The 21643-nt window shown below is 48.4% G+C and overlaps 1 protein-coding gene across 2 annotated transcripts; it reads left to right on the forward strand.

The window, feature by feature from the left end:
• Positions 1-453: 453 nt before the first annotated feature.
• Positions 454-20910, forward strand: AMFR (autocrine motility factor receptor). Of its 2 annotated transcripts, XM_042886072.1 has the most exons (14): positions 454-679; positions 952-1044; positions 2172-2336; positions 3927-4079; positions 7110-7150; positions 7864-7996; positions 8521-8654; positions 10315-10425; positions 12290-12480; positions 12962-13065; positions 14731-14865; positions 15905-15988; positions 17901-18085; positions 19377-20910. In XM_042886072.1, the coding sequence occupies exons 1-14, from the start codon at positions 488-490 to the stop codon at positions 19522-19524; spliced, it is 1869 nt and encodes a 622-aa protein (XP_042742006.1). In that variant the 5' UTR covers positions 454-487; the 3' UTR covers positions 19525-20910. The 2 variants fall into 2 exon arrangements, with proteins under 2 accessions (XP_042742006.1, XP_042742008.1); XM_042886074.1 differs by lacking the exon at positions 15905-15988.
• Positions 20911-21643: the final 733 nt, after the last annotated feature.

The raw sequence follows: 21643 nt of genomic DNA on the forward strand, positions 1-21643 counted from the left end.
CAAGGGGAAATGGTTTGAAGTTGAATGTCAGGGGAAGTTCTTTACTACGAGAGTGGTGAGGTGCTGGAACAGCTGCCCAGAGAGGCTGTGATGCCCCGTCCATCCCTGGAGGTGTTTAAGGCCAGTTGGATGGGGCCCCGGGCAGCCTGGGCTGCTATGAAATGTGGAGGTTGGTGGCCCTGCATGTGGCAGCTGTGCCGGCAGCTCGCTCTCGGAGGAGGCGCGGTCCGTGACGGCTCTGAGAGCAGCGCGCCGTTCTCTCGCCGGTGCCCGGGAGCGGAGCCGCACAACCCGCGCGGTGCCGCAGTGCCGCGCTCCGCTCCGAGCCACCTCGTGCCGCGCTGCCGGAGTCCCGCCCGGTGACTCAGCGCGGCCCAGCCCCACGCGGGGCGGTGCGGAGGGGCGGTGCGGCGGGGCGGTGCCGGCGGGCGGACGCGAGGCCGCAGGAAGCGGGGCCGAGAGGCGGCGGGGGCCGCGGGGCTCCGCGATGCCGTTGCTGTTCCTGGAGCGCTTCCCCTGGCCCAGCCTGCGCACGTACGCGGCGCTCAGCGGCCTGGCCCTGCTGGCCGCCGTCCTCGGCGCCCGGCGCGCCCTCGTCGCGGCCGGCGAGCAGCGTGCGGGCGGGCCGCGGGCCCTGGACGTCGCCTACTACCTGCTGTCCGACAGCCTCTGCGTCTGGGTGAGCCGGGCCGCGGGCGGGGCCCGCTGCGGGCTGTGGCCGCTGTCGTCGCGCCGCTCCGGGCCGGCGGCTTCGTTCGCCGGGCGTTCCGCCGCGCCGGGTTTCTAGAAAGAAGCGAGGCGAGCCGTCGGCCCGAGGGCAGGCTGACGTTACGGCGGAGCCGCGCGGCACACGAGGGCGGGCTCTGCCCGGACCTCCGCCCGGATCGCTGCCTTCCCTCCCTCCTGGAGCGGGGCGGGAGATCCGTGGCTGACCGCTTGGTTTCTGTGCAGGTGCTGGTGAATACGGCCTGCTGTGTCCTGATGCTGGTCGCTAAGCTGATCCAGCGCGTGGTGTTCGGCCCGCTGCGCGTCAGCGAGAGGCAGGTAAGGCGGAGCGGCCCGCTGCAGCTCACCGTGCTCTGCCGAGCGCGCGGCGTAAATCAGCTTTAAAGCAGATGTCAGCCCTGCTTCTTTGCGTTCCGTCTGGTAGCACCGTGTGGAAAACAATCCCCGGGAAACCCTTCACCTTTAGCCGCTGTATCTGTAGTTACCGGCTTCCAGTTTGTTTCTGGAGGGAACTTTTCATTGTTTAATGGTATTTTATGAGCCCGTGGTCAACTTGAAAACCCTTCGTTCACGCTGCCAGATTGCTTACAAGCCTGCCTCAGTTGAGGGTGTTTGTAACATCTGTGTTTCTTCTCTGTTCCGCTTGTGTGTGGCAGCATTTCTCCACTGCGTTTCACAGTTAGGGAAGTGCCGCTGCTGCTGACTCTCATGCCTTGCTCTGTGCCCTGACTGCTGCACAAGTACTGGTGCTCTCCAGCCTCAGACATGGAGGGGATGGCTTAAGAGTGGTCAGGCATGCATGTGGCCAGGTCTGAAGGCTCACACTGCTCATTACTGCACTTATCCTGGGGGAGAAAGTTTGTCAGAATGCAGCTGGAGGACCATTACAGCCCAGACTTTGTAACAGCAGGATCCTGCAAAAGATAAAGGCAGCAGCAGTGGTTGGAACAGTAGATATTTTAAAAATAAGCGTGTAAGCGTAGTTCTCTAGGAAAAGTCAGACTGTGATCATTTCTGGCACGCGGAGCTGTGGCACGTGGGGCTTTGTGAGTAGCCACGGGTCCCTCAAAGCCTGTTGTATCTGTGGTTCACTCCCTTAGAGCCTCTGAGTGAAGTATATAACGAACAGGCCACTCGCTCAGGCTTTTTTTTGATCATACATGTTGACAGTGAGGGTATGGAATTTTAACCAGTGATAATTCCCAGGTTCTCTTCTCTCTTAAAAGCAGAAGTGAAAGGCAGTGACTGGATTCATTCATTTTTGGATAGTGGGAGTATGCTTAGGGAAAGGCTGGTTGTTGTTACTGGTGAACCAACACTGTCAGCACTGGGAAGGAATGCTGGGCATGTCTTAACTCTCCTTCTGGTGGTTTCATTGTGTACTTTAACAAAACATGTGGATTGTCAGTGCTCTCTCCACAGTAACCGAGTGTCTTTATTTTCAGCATCTCAAGGATAAGTTCTGGAATTTCATCTTCTACAAGTTCATCTTCATTTTTGGTGTGCTCAATGTTCAGACAGTGGAAGAAGTGGTCATGTGGTGCCTCTGGTTCTCTGGGCTTGTGTTTCTTCATCTCATGGTCCAGCTCTGCAAGGATCGCTTTGAATACGTAAGTTCTGATTAAGGGCTCTCTTTTGGGGATTACAAATTTAGAGACACTGAGGATAGGTTGCAAACAAAACACTTAGGCCTTTTCCCCACCTGAGGTGTGAAGGCATGCACCTTCCTTCCATTAGCTTCAAATGACTGCTTTGGAATGCCGTGTCGATCTTACTCCTTCAGTTTTCTCATCTGATAAACAGAGCCAAAGATATTTATTTTCTGCAATGAATTGCTCCTTACATATGCCCTGTAATTACTGTTGCTTAACTCTCTGTCCTGTCTTCATAGCTCTTAGTGGAGAAATCTGGAGAGCACAGCTCCCCTTGGAAAGGTGCCCTTTGGGGCTGATCCGTAAAACCTCTTTGTGTCAATTCTGTGCTTGTGTTTCAAGCTCTCTTACATCTACACAGAGTCCCAAAGCCTTTATGATATGCAACACAACTTTCTTCATAAACTGCATGTGATTTCTGTTAATACCAGCAATTAATTTGGTTGTGAGACCCAGAAACTGAAAACTAGGCAAGGAGTATGGAACAGGAATTTGAACAGTCAGTCTTGTTCTTCAAGCACCTGTAATGCATGTGTGTTTTCCTCAGCTCCTCTGTCCTGGAATAAAAGAGTTTGAGCTAAACCAAATCCATAGATTTCCTCCTGGTAGTTTTGTAGTGTCTTTATTTTGTTATTGATATCCTGTAAGGCCTGTCAATTCACAAGGAGCCGAGCACCAAATTTGAAACGAAATGGACTGGGGCTAGGGAAACTGAGACAGGAATGAACCAGGCAGACATTGGGTAGTACTGGGCTTGTTCAGTGGACTGCAAGAGAACAAAGTGCATGTGTGGAGAAATCCTTCTTATATCCCTTCTGCCTTCAAAGCATGTATCATAGTTCTTTGTTTGGACAAGTGATACTGGTGTGATCTGCCTTGTAGGCTCAGCTGGATGAGAAGCTGAACCGAATGTAAACAAGGAAGAAGGAATTGGTTTTAGAACAAAACGTGGGAGTCAGCTTTAGTCAGAGTGGGGTGAAGCTCTGGGCAGCTCTTTTCCTTATCCTGTTCTTCCTGCCCTGAAAATAAGGTCATGGACCACCCTTCAGTAACTTTTGACTTGATCTAGATGTAACCTACTGTCAAGGTAGCTTGGATGATGAATATGTTATATATGATGTCAAATGAGACCATTTGCAGTAGGCTCTGCCCAGCAGTCTCTAGCTGCAGGTGAGTTTTTGAAGGGTGGCGTCTCATTCTTCCAGTGTTGTTGAGTTCGTCCTCAGCAGATGCTGTGGATTTGATACAGAAACTATTGGGTGGGAAAGCACTCTTGGTTTTATCACACAAGTGGCCTCAAATAATGAAAATGATCCCTTCTGACTTTAAAAAGCCCTGTGAATGGAAATGAGAGGGAGATGAGTGATGCCTTGTGGTGGTATGTCCCCTTAGCTTTATTCCACAGTGCTTATTGCTATGCTGCCTGGTTGAGGTCGTAAAACTGATTTGGAAAACAAAGCAAGGAAAAATTGTCTGGGGAAGTGAACATGGCAGGGAGGATGAAGTGCTAATTCAAACCTGTTATGTACTTTTGTGTTTGTGCTGCAGCTGTCCTTCTCTCCGACAACACCCATGAGCAGCCACGTCAGAGTGCTGACCCTGCTTGTGGCCATGCTGCTGTCCTGCTGCGGGCTGGCAGTCGTCTGTGGTGTTATTGGCTACACCCATGGGATGCACACCTTGGCTTTCATGGCAGCAGAGGTGAGACTGCTTTCATATGGTGTTGTTTCTGCTCTGCTTTCCAGTCCTCAGCTGGGGCTGTGTGACATTTTTTGGCTCGTGGTGGATTTGCCTTTTATTTCCCCAAAGAAGCAGCTCTGTACGAGCCTCTCTCCAGTGTTAGGACAGTTGCCAGGAGTGCATTCTTTCTCTGTTCAAAGTTTAAGCCCACAAATACTCTTTGTCTGAAGAAGGAAATAAGATAAATCTGAGAGATGACGCTGAAATCAGATGCAGTGCATGAAAAAATAATGGTTGTGTTTCATGAGCATTGCAAGAGGGCTTAATTGAAATGGCAGTTGGGGAGAGGGACAGAGTGTACACACAGTGTGCACACAGCCCTTTCCCTTGAGGCTGTTTTCTATTTCATTTCTCCCTAAAAGGATCACAGCTAACGTCCTTTCCCTAAGGCGTGCCCGTGGGATTTGTTTGAATAGTTGCATTTCAGATGAGATGAGCAATTTTTGTTTGTGCACCTCTGTAACCATCAGGCAGTTTGTGAAGTACACATTCATGTGTTTGTGGGGTGAAATCAACGTGCTTGTGATGTTATGGTCGTTGCACTCTGCCTAAGGAAGTGACAAGTGAAGGGGTGGTAACCAGTGTCACTGCAACTAAGTCACGCTGGTGCATCCTTGGTTCATATAACAGCTAAGATCTGTTTTTCTTCTCCACTCCCTGGAATCCATACTTGGAGTTAGCAAAAACAGTCAGCTGATAGCAGGATGATATGGTGCTCAGTTACTGGACACATCAGTGTGTTTTCTCTTAAATAGAAGACCACGCTGCAGGGCTGGATTTGCAGTTCTTGAAGATTTACTGCTGTCTCTAATAGGGGGCTCTTTTAACACTGCATCTCTTATCTTGGCTCAGCACAATGGTGTATCTGCCCCATCCCAGCATGGGGGAGCTTTATCAGGGGAGAATTTTGGTTTCCAAGAGCTGCCTGTGTGGCGCTTGGTGCTGATGTGTTCACTCCAGCTGTTCTTCTGCTTGTTGACAGAGGAAAGTGTAGGTGCATGGTCCTCAGCCGAGTCACAGGTCCATGCTGCCCTCCGTGCTGTGGAGGATGTATAGGAAAGGGTCTCCTCCTGCCCTCTCCTGCTTCTCAGATCACCGAGGGCTATACAGCAGGCTGGGTTTGGTGGCTGTGAATGGACTCTGGGAGGTTGTTTGGTTGTTCATTGACCTTAGTTATACTTTGTCCTGTGCAACGTCCAAGTGCAATGAGTTCCATGTTTCACTCTGTGTTGTGTACAGTCCCAGTTGTTGGGACTCACCTGTCTGATGCCACCCCTGTGCCCTACCGCTATTGCCTGATACATTGGTGATGAAAAGTAGCAAAGAACCATTCCCTGTTTACTCTTCTTCACATCACCTTTATTTTATGGACCTTCTCCTACTCCTTCCAAAGAAAAGAATTCTTATCTGTTTAATCCTTTCCACACAGAACGGTCTAACCCTGTCCCTTCCTGCACCTTTTCAATATGCCCTGTGTGGATGATTGAGGAGTTCCTTTGACTTCAATAGCCAGCACTCGTGGCAGTGGATTAAAATATTCAGGTTTCTTCCAGGTGCTGGCAGTGACACCTCGTGGTCCCCGAGCTCTCAGTAAAAGAGCACTAAAGCTTGAAGGCTGAAATGTGTTCTCTGGCTTCAGGAGGGGTCCTGCCAATGTATTCTGTTTGAGTGTATCTAATTACATTAATCTGCACTAAGCAATTCATCTCCCCCCTGACTGCAAGCGCCCACTGTGCAGTGCCTCACAGCAGTGCGTGTCAGCGTGAGGGAGCAGAGCAGGCGGCTGCCTTCCCTGTGCTGCGTCCTCCAGGGAGCAGTGTGCAGCGTGGAGCAGTTTCCTCTGTGTGCCAATCACTGGCAGCTCCCCAGGCTTCCAAGCTGGGTCTCTGCTGGTGCAGCGCTGCGCTTTGTGTGCTGTTGCCTTGCTAGCCAGCACCAAAATGTCTTGGCAGCAGAATGGTGGATTGGAGGAAAGTATTGGAATGCCAGATTCCAGATGCTGACTTAGGTTTTAACTTCTTCAAAGCTGTAAAAATCTTCACATTTGCTGCTGACAAACATCTTCCTTGCTGGAGGCTTCCTGCCACGTGTCCTAGTTCTGACATCACTCTGCGCTCCGTGCTGCATCCACCCACAGCTCGGGCGGTCGTTCCGTTTCAGTGCCTGTGTAGTGAGCAGTGGGACGTGTTTACTTTTCCTCTGTGGTCTGCTCAAGGCTCCTCTGTAGCCAAAACCCTGAGAACAGAACGGAGTCTCTTTCTCTTACCCACATTTGGCATAGGGGAAGGCACAGGGGGGTCTGACAGCCCCGTAGAGCAGCCTGAGTGCTGAGTTCTGTTTGGAGACTGTGCTGAGCACAGCACACAGTGCAGGGTCAGCTGCTGCTGCCTTTGGAGCTATTTCTGTGCTGTTTCATTTGTGTGCCTTATTCTTTGGGCAGAATGCTTTTCACAAACGGAAAAACACTCAAAACCACTTTTATTGCTACAGTGGCATGTTAGTGTTTGTGAGGTTTTTAATTCCTTTGCCATGTTGAGTGCCTGCGCTGAAGGCATGCCAGCAGGCAGCTCTGCATGCACGGTGTGTTGTCACTCCTTGTGAATCCCCTGTGCTGTGGCATCTCCTGGCATCTGCTAGCTGCGGGGGGCTGTGGGCAGGCTGGGGGTTCATCCTGTCCCTCTGCTCCATGGCGTGGCACAACAAAGGGCATCACAGCTGAGTGGGATGATGGGGCATGGTTCCTCCGTGGCCAAGTGTTTAGGTCATCCAGAAACACACCTTTCTGGTGGTTTGTCTTCAGACTGCTGTTTTCCTGCATTTTCTGTACCCATTTATGTTCTGTGTACTTAACCTAGAGAGCTTGTCACAGGTATGTTGTGCACACAGCTGTTTCACAGGACTTCAGGCTGCTCTGAACGCACCATGTGCTTCAGCACTCAGTACAGCTAACCAGGCTGGAACACTGCTAACATCTTGTTTCCTCTTTTGCAGTCTCTGCTGGTGACAGTCAGAACTGCTCATGTGATTTTGCGGTGAGTACTCCTGTGGTGGTTGCTCAAGAAGTTTGTGCACGTGGTGTGGATGTAAGAACCGTATGCAGTCGCCTTGCTGCATTGCAAAGGTGTATTTGGGGACGGGCCCCTCCTGCTTTGGAAACAGAAGTTCTGCAGTGCATGGATCGCTTTAGAGGCTGCTAATAGAGCAGTGCTTAAGACCTGGATTAAAATGGATTGGCACTGCTGTTTGGGGATTGATTTATGCTCCTTAATACCATCGTGCGGTGTTTCTTTTAAGATCCTAATCTCTCTAACTTTTGCTCTAAAGAAGTAGCATGCTCATGCATCTGCAGGGCGTATAGAGGGTATGACATAAAGAGCAGGAGCTCTTTGTCCACTTCACCGCCAGCATTCTGGGTCTGTCATTAAGTTGTAATGCCTCACCTGAGACACACCTCAGAGGCTGAGCAATGTGGGTCTGCAGCATGCAGTGCTATCATGTCAAAAGTGGCACGCAGTTTAGTGAACACCATTGTATCTTCTGCTGGGGTCTGTAGTGCCAGTGTGGGCCGAGCACTGGCTGCTTTTTGCCTTTGTCAGATATTGCTGTTTGAAACCAGTAAAATTAGAGAAAACAAAGAGAGCGCTGGGCCTAGAAAGGGCAAAGAGTCCAAATACGGAAGATAAATAGCTTAGAGATTATAGCTAATGAAAACCAGCAGGTAACGTTAGTGTCTGTGCTCTTGCAGATATGTAATTCATCTCTGGGATCTCAACCATGAAGGGACGTGGGAAGGTAAAGGCACATACGTGTACTACACGGATTTTGTCATGGAGCTGACCTTGCTTTCGCTGGACTTGATGCATCACATCCATATGCTGGTATGGAGTGCTGCAGATAATGCTGAGTACCTTGCCTTAAAGCAGTGGGCGCTGGGTATTTCAAATATGTATTTTTGTTTTGCTTATTTCATGTGCCAACTGTTGTAGAGGAGTTCAGTAAAAGAAGAGAAAAGTGTAGCATGGGGCTTCTGGCATTCTTTCCTCCTGTGTAATTGCAATCTTCGTAAATAACTTCGTTATGGAGTATTAACTACTGTGTAATTACCTGTTTAATTGGCTTTATTATTGAGCAATCAGACGGAATTATTTTTACTGGCAGCTGGGGGCATTCAGACAAACAGGGCTCGAACACCATTTCTCCTGGTTGTGAATGCTGTGCTGCTCAGGTTGTGTTTGAGAGGGTGAAGAGCAGCAGTTCCTGTGAACAAGCATGGTTAGTTTGAGTGTTCTTAGCAGAAGAACTGATTTCCTGGGTTCTTGCTCTTTTAAGAACGGATGATGCTGCTTGTGGCTGCCTCCTGCTTCCCACTTCTGATCCCCGTTGCTGTTTTCTTTCCCCAAAGCTGTTTGGCAATATCTGGCTGTCGATGGCAAGCCTGGTGATCTTCATGCAGCTGCGCTACCTGTTCCATGAGGTGCAGCGAAGGATTCGGCGGCACAAGAACTACCTGCGTGTGGTTGGAAACATGGAGGCCCGGTGAGCTGCCTGCTTGCTCTGGGGTGCACGTTGTGCCGTGGGGAGAGGAGCCCAGACAAGAAATGGGGGTTCTCTTACGTTCCTTTGATGCATGACGGCATGTTGTGAGCTGGAGGGATACTGTCTGCCAAATCCTGCTCTGAAATCTTCCTGCTCTGGAGGGTGTGTTTTTGCAAACGCTTTGCTTCCATTGTATTTGTGATGAGGGACTGTGTCTCAGTTTAACAGATACGTAGGGCTGACTTTTACCAGACATCCTGCTTTTGTGCAAGTAATGCTGGTCACAAGTGAACTCTCCAGTCCAGAGTTTCTTCTGTTTGCCCTCATGTGCTGCCCTAGGCGGTAGGGGTGGCGTAAGGTCTGCTCAGCTCAGCCTGCTTCATGTATTGGCTTTGGTTCTGATGGAAATTAATGCTTCTAATTTCCTCAGGCCGTGTTGTTCAGTTACTGCCTGAAATGTAATCAAAATATTAATTAAAAAAAAATCAGTTCATTAAACGTGGCCACCTTCAAGCCAGCTGTGTACCTGGAGCAGAGCCGAGGGCTATTCAGGATTACTTCAGGCCATCCCCCGTACCAAGACAATGTAGAGAAGTGGAGAGGCCTGCTAAAGACTAAGTGTGCCAGGTGCTGCTCCATCTCTGATCCAGTGTTGTCGTAGCTCAGCTGTGTCCTCAGTCAAATGAAGAGCAACGGGGAGTTTTTCTGTGCGTTGCTGTACCATTTTCATTTTAGACTCCAGTGGATTTGACCAGCTCTGATGCCTGCTGCTGTGCTCTAGGTAGAGAGAACAGTCTTCCCTGGAGATTCCCAGTGTTTTCTTTGCAAAAGGTCAGGTAGTGCTGTCATAGCAGGTTTAGAGCTGCAAAGCCAAGTTCATCCACGGTGCGTTATTTGTTTTCGGTAATGCAGCTGCTGAACCCCTTACATTGCTCTCAAAGCCTTTTTGAGTTGCAGATATTTTGGGCATCTTGTCTGAGTGACTTAATGCGTTGTCATCATCCTGATTGTTTTGGAAAAACTGTGTTCTGGCTTCTTGGTGAATCTGCCAGCATGCAAGCTAGCTTCATGTGTTTGTGTAGTTGGTTTTCAGGTTTGCTGCACAGTAGCAGTACTGCAAGCTGTTGTTGTGCCACTCATCTCTGTACTGTCTGTACTGTTTGTCTTTGAGTGCTGTGCAGTAGATACTTGCATGGCACTGTAGTTTAAATATATAATAATTCAAAGACAAGTGGAGGTTGGTGAAATCTGAGGGCAAAATTTGTCAAACCATAAGTACTTTGGATCCCAGGAAGACGTTTTAATGGGTACAGCTATTAAAGCTCATTTAGAAAAATGACATAAGGCAAATCTATACAGGTTATAACTTGAGGTTCTCGACCTAATGATCGTACTCCTTGGAACAATAAGTCAGAGCTATTTGAGCTTAGGGTGTATGCAAGATGTGCCAAAACAAACTCTGTAAGAAAGCATGGGAGGGACGTGTACGAGTTTTCCTTTACAGTGTGAGTTCTAGTTATGGAAAAGATAACAAACATCCCGGCACGCCTCCCCAAGGGAAAAATGATGTGGAGGGCAAGGTTTCCTCAGCACAGGATTCTCAAGGCAGAAGGCTGTGCTGAGTTGAGATAATCATTACTTCTGTCTCTTCCTTTCATAGGTTTGCAGTTGCGACACCTGAGGAGCTGGCAGTCAATAACGACGACTGTGCCATCTGCTGGGACTCCATGCAGTCCGCAAGGAAGCTCCCGTGCGGCCACCTCTTCCACAAGTACCTTGTTGGGCTGCAGGGCCTGGGGAGGGGGGTGATGTGGGCAAGTGTGATGCTTAGGGCAACAAGTAACCAGCTGTCAGCTGAGCTGTGGTTGCTTACTGCCTGGGCCCTCTTGGTCTGCTTCTAATTACAGAGCAAAAGTAGCGTTCGCTTCCATTGCTTCCGTGTTGGAGTTGTTTCATTTGCTGCCTTCTTTCCTCTGAACTAAGAGTATGTGTGTTGTCAGCTGCTGAGCAGGTAGTACTGAGTTATGGTATCTCAGCTGCGAGTCTGTACCCTGCCTTGCTGTGGAAATACTTGGTAAAACAGGCTTTCTTTTTTTCCCCTTCATCTCAGTGCTTTGTTTCTTCCATGAGCACATGTTGGTTTTTTGGGAAATGAAGAAAAATTGGAGTTAGACCCTTGTGTTCTCTTCAGATACCAACTTCAAGGAGAAAAATAGCCAATATTCTTTGTATGGCACATCTTTATATGGTGATGAATGTTCCAGGACGTTTGTGGAGGTCTCGTCCAATCAGTTGGTTTTGCTGGGCTCTGAGTCCCTCAGGGCTGTGCATGGAAGAGGTTAAACAACCAGCTGGGGAAGTCACTGGCACTGCTAGTTGGGCTGGGAAGCTCTTCACAAGAGGATCATTCTCTGCACTGTTTCTTGCACTCAGTTGGCAGTGAGTCACAGTAGGTGCTCGTGGAGGTAGAGTGCTGCTTAGATGCATCTTTCCTTAGATCTTGTGTAGATTTTTTCTTTGCATCTGTACATTTTTTCTTTAAGATGAAAGGGGATATGGGGCTGAAGGTGGGAATTTCTGAAGTGTCATTTGGTTAACGTGCACGGGCTCTTGAATTCTCCCCGTGCTGTCATCTGAGCAGGTTCTTTTCTGCAAACAGCTTTTTACTTTTCTGGTAACTGTCAGAGCAGAGGTTAGAATCCGTGTGCTAATTTGTTGTCATTTGTGACAGCCTTGCCATAAATATTTATCTGTGTTCCAAGAAGTCTCTAATGAGATAATTTGCCACAGTAGCAAAAACTCCTCTTCCAGTGCTGATGAATCAATGAATATTTAATCTCCTGAGCACTTGAGAAGCGCAGGGTCTCCTCATCAGAAATTTATCTTCTCTGTATCTGAAATGACCCTTTTATAATTTTTTTCTCTGAAGCTCAATTCCCTTTACCTCACTGGTGCTCCTAGGGAGGGAACGTTATTGTACTGGATGACTTCGGCTTGTATGTCAGAAATAGGTTAACCCACAGCTCAGCTCTGAGCGCTCAAACCTGCATTTCAAACACCTCTCTCTTTCTGCAAGACAGCAAATGTTCAGAATTAGGGGATCGTTGCAGTGGCAGATGCTGGTTTGTGTTAATGTATTTATACAGTTCCAGAGTTGTACTCAGTGTGATGGTTTTCTTGACTTTTTTCAGAAATACTTGAGAACTATGAAGGTTCCTATCCACATCGCTCTGGCAGAACTGCTATGAACGTTTATCCTTGTCTTTTAAATATTTGCCCAGTTGCTATTTGCCCTTTTTCATCTTGAGATGGTGAGAGAAAAGGCACCTTGTTCCCTCTTTCCAGGCTGAACTTGCTTGTTTTGAGCTAGACAGGCATCGTGCTTGCACTGGTTGTGTTTGGGCTAAATCTGCAAGCTTGTTTATAAAACCTGCACCACTTGAGTGTTTTCAGCTGGAAAGAAAAGGAACACAGCCAGTCATCATCAGACATACCTTGCAAATGATCTCTGAGCAGTCTGTGTGCACTTGTTAATGCTCTGAGCAGAATATGCTGCAGCTACTTGAGGTACTTGTGATAATGATGCCTTGGAAAATTGCTGCAAACTCACCGTAATGTTGCTGTACTCCTTTTAGCTCTTGCCTGCGGTCCTGGCTGGAACAAGACACATCTTGCCCGACGTGCAGAATGTCTCTTAATATCACTGACAGCCATCATGTGAGGGAGGATCACCAGAGGGAGAATCTGGATGAGAACCTGGTCCCCGTGGCAGTAGCAGAAGGCAGACCGCGCTTGAACCAGCACAATCACTTCTTCCACTTTGATGGTGAGTTGAGCAGATCTGACATCTGATGCTGCTGACCAAAAAAGCAGAGGGAGCAGCCTCCTATAGGAGAGCATTCTTTGTTTCTGTGGTGCAGGCCAGTTGGACCCGACCCACTCTGGGACCAGTTTCAGCTTGGTTAGAAATAGCCCTATTTTTAGTAAACTTCTTGTTTTCCAGAACTGAATCTGGTTCTGGATTATTTTAATTTTCCATCTAATGGGAAAAGAGAGTCTTGTTTTCATGATCCTCCTCTAGCCCTCAGCTTCTTAAGCCTCTGACAGCATCTGCTAGGAGCAGTCACTGATTTGCTCCAGCCATCTCCATCCCTAGGGAGGGCTGCAGTGAGAACTCCCTGTTTGTACCCCGTGGAAACATGGTTACACACATTAAATACACATAGAAGTATCTGAGAATAATGTGGAAGTATGCTGAGAATCTCTTGCACGCATGCCTGACTTCCCTTGTGATTTCTTATCCTTAGGCTCTCGAATTGCCAGCTGGCTGCCCAGTTTTTCAGTAGAAGTGATGCATACTACCAATATCCTTGGTATCACACAAGCCAGCAACTCCCAGCTCAATGCTATGGTAAGGCTGCTTGGCTGCTTTGGACCTCAGCCTTCCTGTTTGTGCTGTGGGGGGAAGGGGGTGCATGTGGGTAGAGAACTGAAGGGGAAGGAAGTCAGAGCAGTGCTTGGGTGCCACATGGAGGTTGTCTTCTGAGTGAGAAGCTTCATTTCAATGAAGCTAGGGCTGTAGGTTGTTTGGGATGTGCGAACACAAAGGGTAAACAAGTGATGGAGAAAAATTGCATGTACTTTCTGTGGGATGTAGGTGTAGATGGGTAGACCTTTTCTTAGCCTGCTTTATGTGACTTTAGCTTTCCTTTAGTACTCGGCTTCACCCACAGCTTGTAGTAGGGTCACAGTAGTCAGAAAATTCAGTTGTTGGTTGGTTCAGCGGCTCACTGTAGCACAGCTGACTTACTGATTCCTCATGGTGATTGGAGTGCTGAGGATGAAGTCCCAGGTTTGACCATGAATTAGCTCTCTACTGTAGTACAAGAAGGGAAAGAGGTGACATTATGGAATTTCTTTGGTTTGAGAAGTGGCATTTCCTTTGAGTTGTTCAGGCTGTTGTGTGCTGTAAGTCAGTAAGTGCTCACAGAGGTATCATGTGAGGGTGACAGAGCTTTCCCAGTGCGAGACCTCTCCAAGTCTTCATGATTGTTTAAGCCTTGATAGGATAAGGATACAATTATTTGGGGGCTTGGAGTCGGGGTGAGAAGGCGTTGGCAGATCTTAAGTGAAATATGCAGGGACCCTGCACCTAAAGTCAGCTTAAGTTTTTTTCCAGGACAGAATGACACAAATGGGCTTTTATTAAGGATGAGTAATGATTTAATGCTGCATTAATGAGAGTATCAACGTATATTGAAATGTGTGCTTTAATGGAAAGGCAAAGTTAGCAAACCACTGAAGTGTTACACATTTTTAATAGACATGAAGCAAAGTTCTTCATGTTACTGAATAAAACCCTAGGGAAATATTTCACAAGACCAGAGGCTGAAATGCTGCATCAGTTGCTTTGCTCAGAGATAGGTACAGCAGAGAGTGCAGTTTGCTGCAGTTGGTTGTGTTTCAACATGCTGTCAGCTGGTGCAGTTTTTTGCTTTGCTTTTCAAACTCCTTGTACTCAGTTTTATTTGTTGTGCTCAGTTTTTTTCCCCTGTAACTTTCAGAGCTTTCAGACTGTATGAAAGCTGGTCTGTAAGCAGAGTGGCAGTAGAGAGTATGTGATGAAAACCTCTTCCACATGTCCTTACCGTCTTGGAATGCATCTGGGACAGAGAAAAACAATTTTATTTAGGTGGCTTTTTTAATGTTCAGCTAACTTTCAGTCATGCCTGAATTCTGTATAGCTCTTTATTAAAGGTGCTGTCACAAAGTAAGGGTTGGGAATCTTCTGAAGCCTTTACCTACATGCCTCTGGCAGTAGGAATGTACATTTTCAGGACCATGTGGTGCCTCCATAGCAGTTGTAGTTTTGCTGTTGGCTTCAGCGGAGTCGAAGTATTGCCCTGTAAATCACTGCCAGAATGGGTTTTTGTTCCTTTCATTTTTTTTCTTCCTGCACGTGAGTTATTATAACCCAAACTTGGAGCTGTTCCTTTTCTTTCCTGTTTCCAGTCAGACACTTACCAGCTAGTTTTCTATATCCCAATACTGCCCGTGCAAACCTTGCTTTCCCCAGGCCCACCAGATTCAGGAGATGTTCCCTCAGGTTCCCTACCACGTAGTTCTGCAGGACCTGCAGCTGACCCGTTCTGTAGAGATAACCACCGACAACATCTTGGAAGGGCGCATCCAGGTGCCTTTCCCCACACAGGTAAGTCATGAGGCTGTGCACCTAAGATGTCTGTCTTACATACGCACTGAGCTTGTAGGGGTGGGTGGCATCAGGTATGGGCACGGTGAACCCAGCTTAGCTCAGTGCAGTGTTACTCTTCAGATTTTACCTGAAGATGTTGCAGTTGGAAGATGCAGACCAGTTTTGGCTGTCTGGCAATGAGTTGTACCTTCATGTTGCAATGTCTGACTTAATCTGAACATCTCACTGTTGTGTATGGTCGAGGTATAGGCATCTGTTCCTTGCCATAGCTCTTGGAAGGGCCCCTTGATGTGTTAGGATGGCTCTCAGCTGTGCTTTAGCGTTGTCTGTGTTTAATGCAGGACACTTCCTTCATGTGGGAAAGCTGAAGACTGTCACCAGTGGGCTGTAGGCTGTCCCTGCTGGTGCGATTGGGCTGCAGGATGCATCGAGTGCTTTCCTGTGCAGTCTCAAATGCATGACAGAGTGCCAAATGCTTGTGAAAAAACACCTTGGGGTTAGTTTTTCCTTTGTCTGGAGCTCTGTAAATGCAGTATATTCAGTCACATATAAAAAATGTGTATTAAAAATGTCCTAGCTGGAGACAAATATTTGTTCAGTGAAAGCAGCTCTTCTCCGTTGCTTGTGTGCAGAAGCTTTAGAACATTTCCAGTTCATTTCTCTGCTGACAAATGATTGAATCGTACCATTTAGGAAAATTTTCCACAAAGAAAGTAGATGGCAAAAGCATGCCTTGTTCTTAATTAGTGATAGCACATCTCAGTAAAGCAGTCTGGGGACAATGGTTCTGCTAATAAGGATCCTGAATTCTGGCTGCATGCACATCGGATAGTGCTGTTATCTGGAGTGCAGTTTCAGCCTGCATGCAGGGAAGCAGAGAGAATTCTCTTTCAGCACAGTGCTTTCTGTGCACTGCCAGCAGATCTGTTCCTGAATGGAGCACAATGCACGATGCTGCAGAGGGCAGAGTTCAGAGGGCTTGCTTTGGTTTGGTTGTTTCGCAGGCTGCATTAAACCCGTGATGTTTGTGTTCCAGCGTGCAGAGGCTGTTAGACCTGCTGCTAACAGTTCTGTGGAGCGGCACGGTGCTGAGCAGGAGGATGCTGGGACAGTCACCCAGGTAATGTGGTATATCCAGCAGAGGGCCACAAAGATGGTGAAGGCCTGGAGCATCTCCTGTGTGAGGAAAGGCCGACACACCTGGGTTGGTTTAGCCTAGAGAAGACAGAGAGAGGATCTTGTCAATGCTTATAAATGTGTAAAGCATGGGAGGCACGTGGATGAGGCCAGACTCTTCAGTGGTGTGTAGTGATAGGGGCAGCGACCAAAAACTGGAGCAGAGGAAGTTCCTCACAAATATGTGGAAGAACTTCTTCGCTGTGGGGTGACAGAGCCTTGGAGCAGCCCTCTCAGGGACGTGGTGGAGATACTTTGGAGATACTCAGGACCCCACTGGATGCCCACCTGTGTGGTGTGCTGCAGGGAGCTGCTTCAGCAGGGGATAGGACTCGGTGAGCCCTAGAGGTCCCTTCCAGCCCCTGCCGTTCTGTGGCATTGTGGGGACTCCTGTTGCTGCTCTCCTGCATGCAGGAATTTTACATACACCACAGTCCAAACATAGTGCAGATGTCCTTGGCACAGAAACACTGCTCTGCTGCTGCTGACCCTGCCACAGAAGAGCTGTGTTGGGAGGTCTTTGTGCTTGATCTCTGGCAGGGCAGCAGATGAGTGGTTTTCTGTGGATGCCAGGCCAAACCAGCAGCTCTGTGCATTCAGTATTCGGTTCAGCTGGTGTGGGACAAGCTGAACACCCCTGTTACACAGCCACAGAGACAAACCTGGGAGACAAACCTGCTTTGCTCCCTTCTGTTGGTGCTTCTGTTGCTGAGAGACTTGGGAGCTTAGGGGCATTCTCTAAGAAACTCCTGTCTATTTTCTGTCTCTTCAGTTTTGCTCTCAGTGTTTAACCAAGCACTTGGTGTGTTGTAGATGTTCTCTTTCTTCTTGCCAGGAGAACATATTGCTGTGGTCAGTCATACTCTTGTCTGTTTGGAAAGGTCTAGCAGCAGACAGGCTACTGCAGCAAATTGCACATAATGTTGTAAGAAGCTTTCTAAATGCAGAAGGGAAGGGATATCAGAAGCCCTTGTCATTGCCTGCAGGTGAGACCTGCGTTTCCAAATAATGGATAGATGCAACTTCACACCTTATGTCAGCCACTGAGAGGGAGTGAGGCGGATCTTGTTGCTTTGTGCTTCAGATTCAGAGTAGGTTTTACAAGCACTCAATCTTTCATGCCCACTTAGGATCTTTGGTAGATGTCCAACATCGTGGCAAATGCATCCGAGTTCTCCTTGGTGGCATTTGGACACGTCAGGGGAGCTCGCATGCGCAAAGAGAAGCACCTTTTGTCATGACTGAGCTGGGCTTTCCTCTGTGTCGTGCTGTGCCTTAATTCCATCCAGAATTCAAAGAACTTAAGATGGAGATAGTGATACCTTTCCCCCAGATTCTGCTGGTGGCTTTGGGGGTTCTGTGCTGGCACAAGATGAGGGCAGTTTGGGGATGTGCTGTTGGCAGTACCAATGCACGGTGCATGGTGTGCTGCACATCCTCTTCGTGAATACATTTGCCATTCCTTCTTTACTGTTACATTGCTGATCAAGTCAGCTCTCCAGAATCTAGCTATGTCAAGAGCCCTGTTTTCAGAGAGCATTAATTATGAGTAATTAACGTCTATGTCTCTGAGATCCCTTCCACGCGCGGTGTGCGAGGCGCAGCGTTACGGAATGCAGGCTCTTTGAACGTGGTTTGGATGAGCTTTGTTCTGTATTTCAGCTGGGGTTTTCAAAGCAGGCCAGGAGATGGGGTGCAGCAGGTAAAAGCCCAGCTTTTTTCAGTGCCTCAGAAAGTGGCAGCTTGTTAGTTTGATGCAAAGAAGCCCTGTTGGCAAGTTTTGCACAGTCTTGAGACTTTCATTTTAATTGAAATAAAACCTTCTTTTCCTAATTTCCTCCCTCTTTTTCTCTTAGACCAAAAGAGTGCCACTTGAACTCAGCTCAAGACTGGAAGAAATGGGAGAACTGAGCGAAGTGGAGGCAGAACCCAGTGAAGCAGAAGATTTTGAAGCCAGGGGAAGTCGCTTTTCCAAGTCAGCTGATGAGAGGCAGCGCATGTTGGTGCAGCGGAAGGAGGACTTGTTGCAGCAAGCTCGAAAGTATGTTCCTTCCTAAAGCTTCAGCCTGGCCACTTGGTTTTAATCTCCCAGAATGGCTGTCACGTGGATTATGACCAATGAAAGACTGGGGTGGTGTGAAAAGTGTTAAGAAGGATGAATACATTGCTGCAGCATGCTCAGGTGCTTCTTAAGGCCAGTGCCTCTGATGAACCCAGTTCTGAAACAGCATCTTGTGTTGCAGTGTGCTTCCCATGTGGATGATTGGATGATCCAAAGCTCTTCAATCGTAGGGTGATTTCTCCAGCTTCAGTGAGCTTTAGTTTGAGCTTCTAGTAAGTGAGGAAACGCTGGTTGTGCTGAGTTTCCTAGTACACTTCTAGCTAATCTCCCTGCCTGAGTGTCAGCCTGTGCTGTGTGCTACTGCAGCTGAGTTCACTGTCAGGCACTGCTTTCCAGATACAGAGCAAGAGCAACTATTGAGCTGTGTGGGGCTGACAGACCAGAAGAGCTTCTGATTAACAAGGCAGCGCTGCCAAAGTGAGCGTGGCCAGCTGTTTCTTCCAGCTCAACCAGAATTGCACGTAAAATCTTATTTTACATGAGTTACAGTCACGTTGGAGAACTTCACTAGAATCTAGTTGATGGTTTAAAAAAAAAACAGGAAAAGCACTTTGGAGATTTAGATAGAATTATAGAATTGCTCAGGTTGGAAAAGACCTTAAAGATCATCAAGTTCAATTAGCGTTTGTAACCAGCGTTACCCATTTTTGTCTCAGGGAGACTGCTGAAGGGGCCAACAAAAATACACTGAAGTGCCTTCATATGAACCACTGGGAGATATGGTGCCTTCTGGGTGTTTGTAAATAGGCTCCTGGAATCATTTGCTTTGTTTGAAAAATGAGACAGAAGCATTTTTGACTTTCTGGTTTTCTCGTTCCTTTCCTGCGTTGAAGAGCTGTGGAATTACCAACTGCTGTTTTGTCTCTGAGCACAGAAATGTAACAGGCTGTTACCTCTGGGAGCTGCTTCCTTGCACTGTTGCACGATGTGGACTTTGCAGCCCCAGTGCCCACCTGCCAGTGCCTTCCCTGTCCTCAGTGAGGGAGCTGCAGGTGCTGCCTGCACTGACGCACTGTGGTGCAGCGGTGGCACCCAGTCAGTAACTCAGCACAGGCCTCAGTGTCCGAGTACATCATCAGTATGCCGTGCCATATTTCCCACCTTTCGGTGTGCTTCAGCTCCCACCTTTGTTTCCTGAAAGCACAGACCGTTTTCTGGAAGCAAACTGAGGTTGGTCTGCTCTCACTCATCGTCTTTTCTCCTCTTGCAGGCGTTACTTGAACAAAACCTCAGATGAAGAGCTGAGCACAGAGAAGCCCTCAGTGAGTGAGGGAGCCTCTGCTGACCCGGTCACACTGCGCCGCAGGACGCTGGCAGCCGCCGCCGAGCGGAGACTGCAGATGCAACAGAACTCATAGCGCTCACTGCTTCTCCTTCCTCCTCCTCGTGAGCAATGTTGAATAAAAGAAATGAAATACAAAAAAAGCCCTGCGCTTTCTATACCAGCAGGAAAGTGTCACTTCAGAGTTCAGCCAGCTGTGCTGCCGAGTGAGCTGGCTGCCGCTCTGCTGTATAAAGCATGTGGTCTAATCATGTTTGGACAGCTGACAAATTAACCTTTTTTGTAATATTTTCTATGTGACGTTGATCCCCTCCACAGACGAAGGCAATTTGTAAACCACTGATGTGATTTCTGTGGCTTGCATGAGAGGCATTAGCCTGACTGCACAGCAGAAGCTGAGGGAGATGAGTTTGAATTGAGCAGCCCTGGGTGCAGGTCGGAGGGCGCTGCCATGGTCATCCTGAGGCCAGGGAGAGTGGCTGCAAGAGGGGAAGGAAGCGCAGGGATTGGCAGCAAACCCTGCGTTAGGTGAGCAGCCGCTCTCAGCTCACCTCCAGAGCAAAGGCAGGAGCTGTGTCAGCTGGCTGCAGTGCTGCTGTGGTACTGCTGGAAAGTCCGTTTGCAGGCAGATGGAAGCCGTCTGGCAACATAACATAGGAAAAAATGGCACTGTTAATTGTGCAGTGATTCCAGCACACAGCACTTTGTTCACCATCACTGGGCTCTTGGCACTGGCAGGCCTGTAGTTCTGCTCGCTCCCCAGAGCTGTGCTGTTTTCCTTTTAGAGCCAGCAAGAAGTGAGAAGCGGAGAGGAGTGGAGTGGGGAAGAGCACAGGGAAGGCTGCAGCCCCCAGAATTGAGTGTTACCAAAAGCTGATGGAATCCCATTGAGGAGCCCAGCTGTTTTGGACTGCAGAGCAACACGGACTTCAAGGCTGGAGGCTGGAGATAGCTCTGGTATCGTGCTTTTAATTTCGTTTTTAACCCCACAGCTCCACCATGAGACAGAAGCACGGGGGCAGATGGCCCTTAGGCACCTTGCAGCCCCATCTGCTCACCTGGGATTTTTCTATAGAATTTCTGACCCCATGCACACCTAGAACCAGCAATGCTAGCTTGCATAGTGGGATTTTACACAGCTGCAACTTAACTGTTAAATTCCTGATGAGTGACTTCTTGTACCACTGCCCTTTAGAAGGAGCCCAGTATTATCTAGAATTGTTGGTATCTTTTTTTACTGTTGGTTTTTAGGGATGTTTAAAGGTGAATTTAATGAAAGGCGTTGCGTTGATGTTTAAGTGAAAGTAATTTATTGCAGTGAAACTTTGGGAAGCCTTACCTTGCGATGCTGTTAGTAAACTGCCAGGAATTTGTTTTAGATGATTGGTTTTGCTCAGAGCACAGCTGTTTGGTTTTATTGTTTAAAAAAAAAAAAAAAAGAAATAAAATCTTGATCAGTGTTGGAAAGTGTTTGCAAATTCCTGTGTGCTCCTCTGAGATGGGAATCCAAGCACGGTGTGAACGTGGAGATGGAAGAGAAATAATGCCTGGGGGGGACTGAAAATAAAGTGGGTTTGGGGCTGAGAGCCTGGTGGGTAGGAATGAGAGCTGTTGGGTGTGTGGAGAATGCAGAGGTTGGCTGCGAGAGTGCAAAATCAGAATCATAGAATGGTTTGAGTTGGAAAATAGCTTAAAGGCCGTCTGCTCGCAGTCCCTGCACTGAGCAGGGACACCCACAGCTCCATCAGCGCTCACAGCCCCGTTCCCTGACCTTGGCTGTGTGCAGGGATGGAGCAGCACCAGCTCTGTGTGCAACCTGTGCCTCACCGCCCTGAGCGCGAACAACTTCTTCCTTAGCTCTGATCCGAATCTCCTCTCTTTCGGTTTGAACCATTCCCGTTGTCACAACAGACCCTGCAGGGCCCTGAGCAGCCGCTAGGGGGCGGCCGTGCTCGCGGCTGAGCGCTCCCTCATTGCCCGGCCCGAGAGCTGGCGTGGGCTGAATCCCAGCAGGAGCGAGTAAAGGAGGTAAAGGAGATACAGCTGAGCCAGAGAGCTCCTCTAAGGGGATGGGGATGGGGACGGGATGGAAATTACGGAATTGTAATCACAGAAAGGCTTGGGTTAGGCCTTAAAGCCCACCCTGCCATGGGCTGGCTGCCCCTCAGCTCCACATCCAGCCTGGCTCTGAGCAT

The sequence above is a fragment of the Lagopus leucura genome, unplaced genomic scaffold (assembly GCF_019238085.1).
Source record: "Lagopus leucura isolate 7727_CA_CO unplaced genomic scaffold, USGS_WTPT01 Super-Scaffold_100054, whole genome shotgun sequence".
Classification (NCBI taxonomy): Eukaryota; Metazoa; Chordata; class Aves; order Galliformes; family Phasianidae; genus Lagopus; species Lagopus leucura.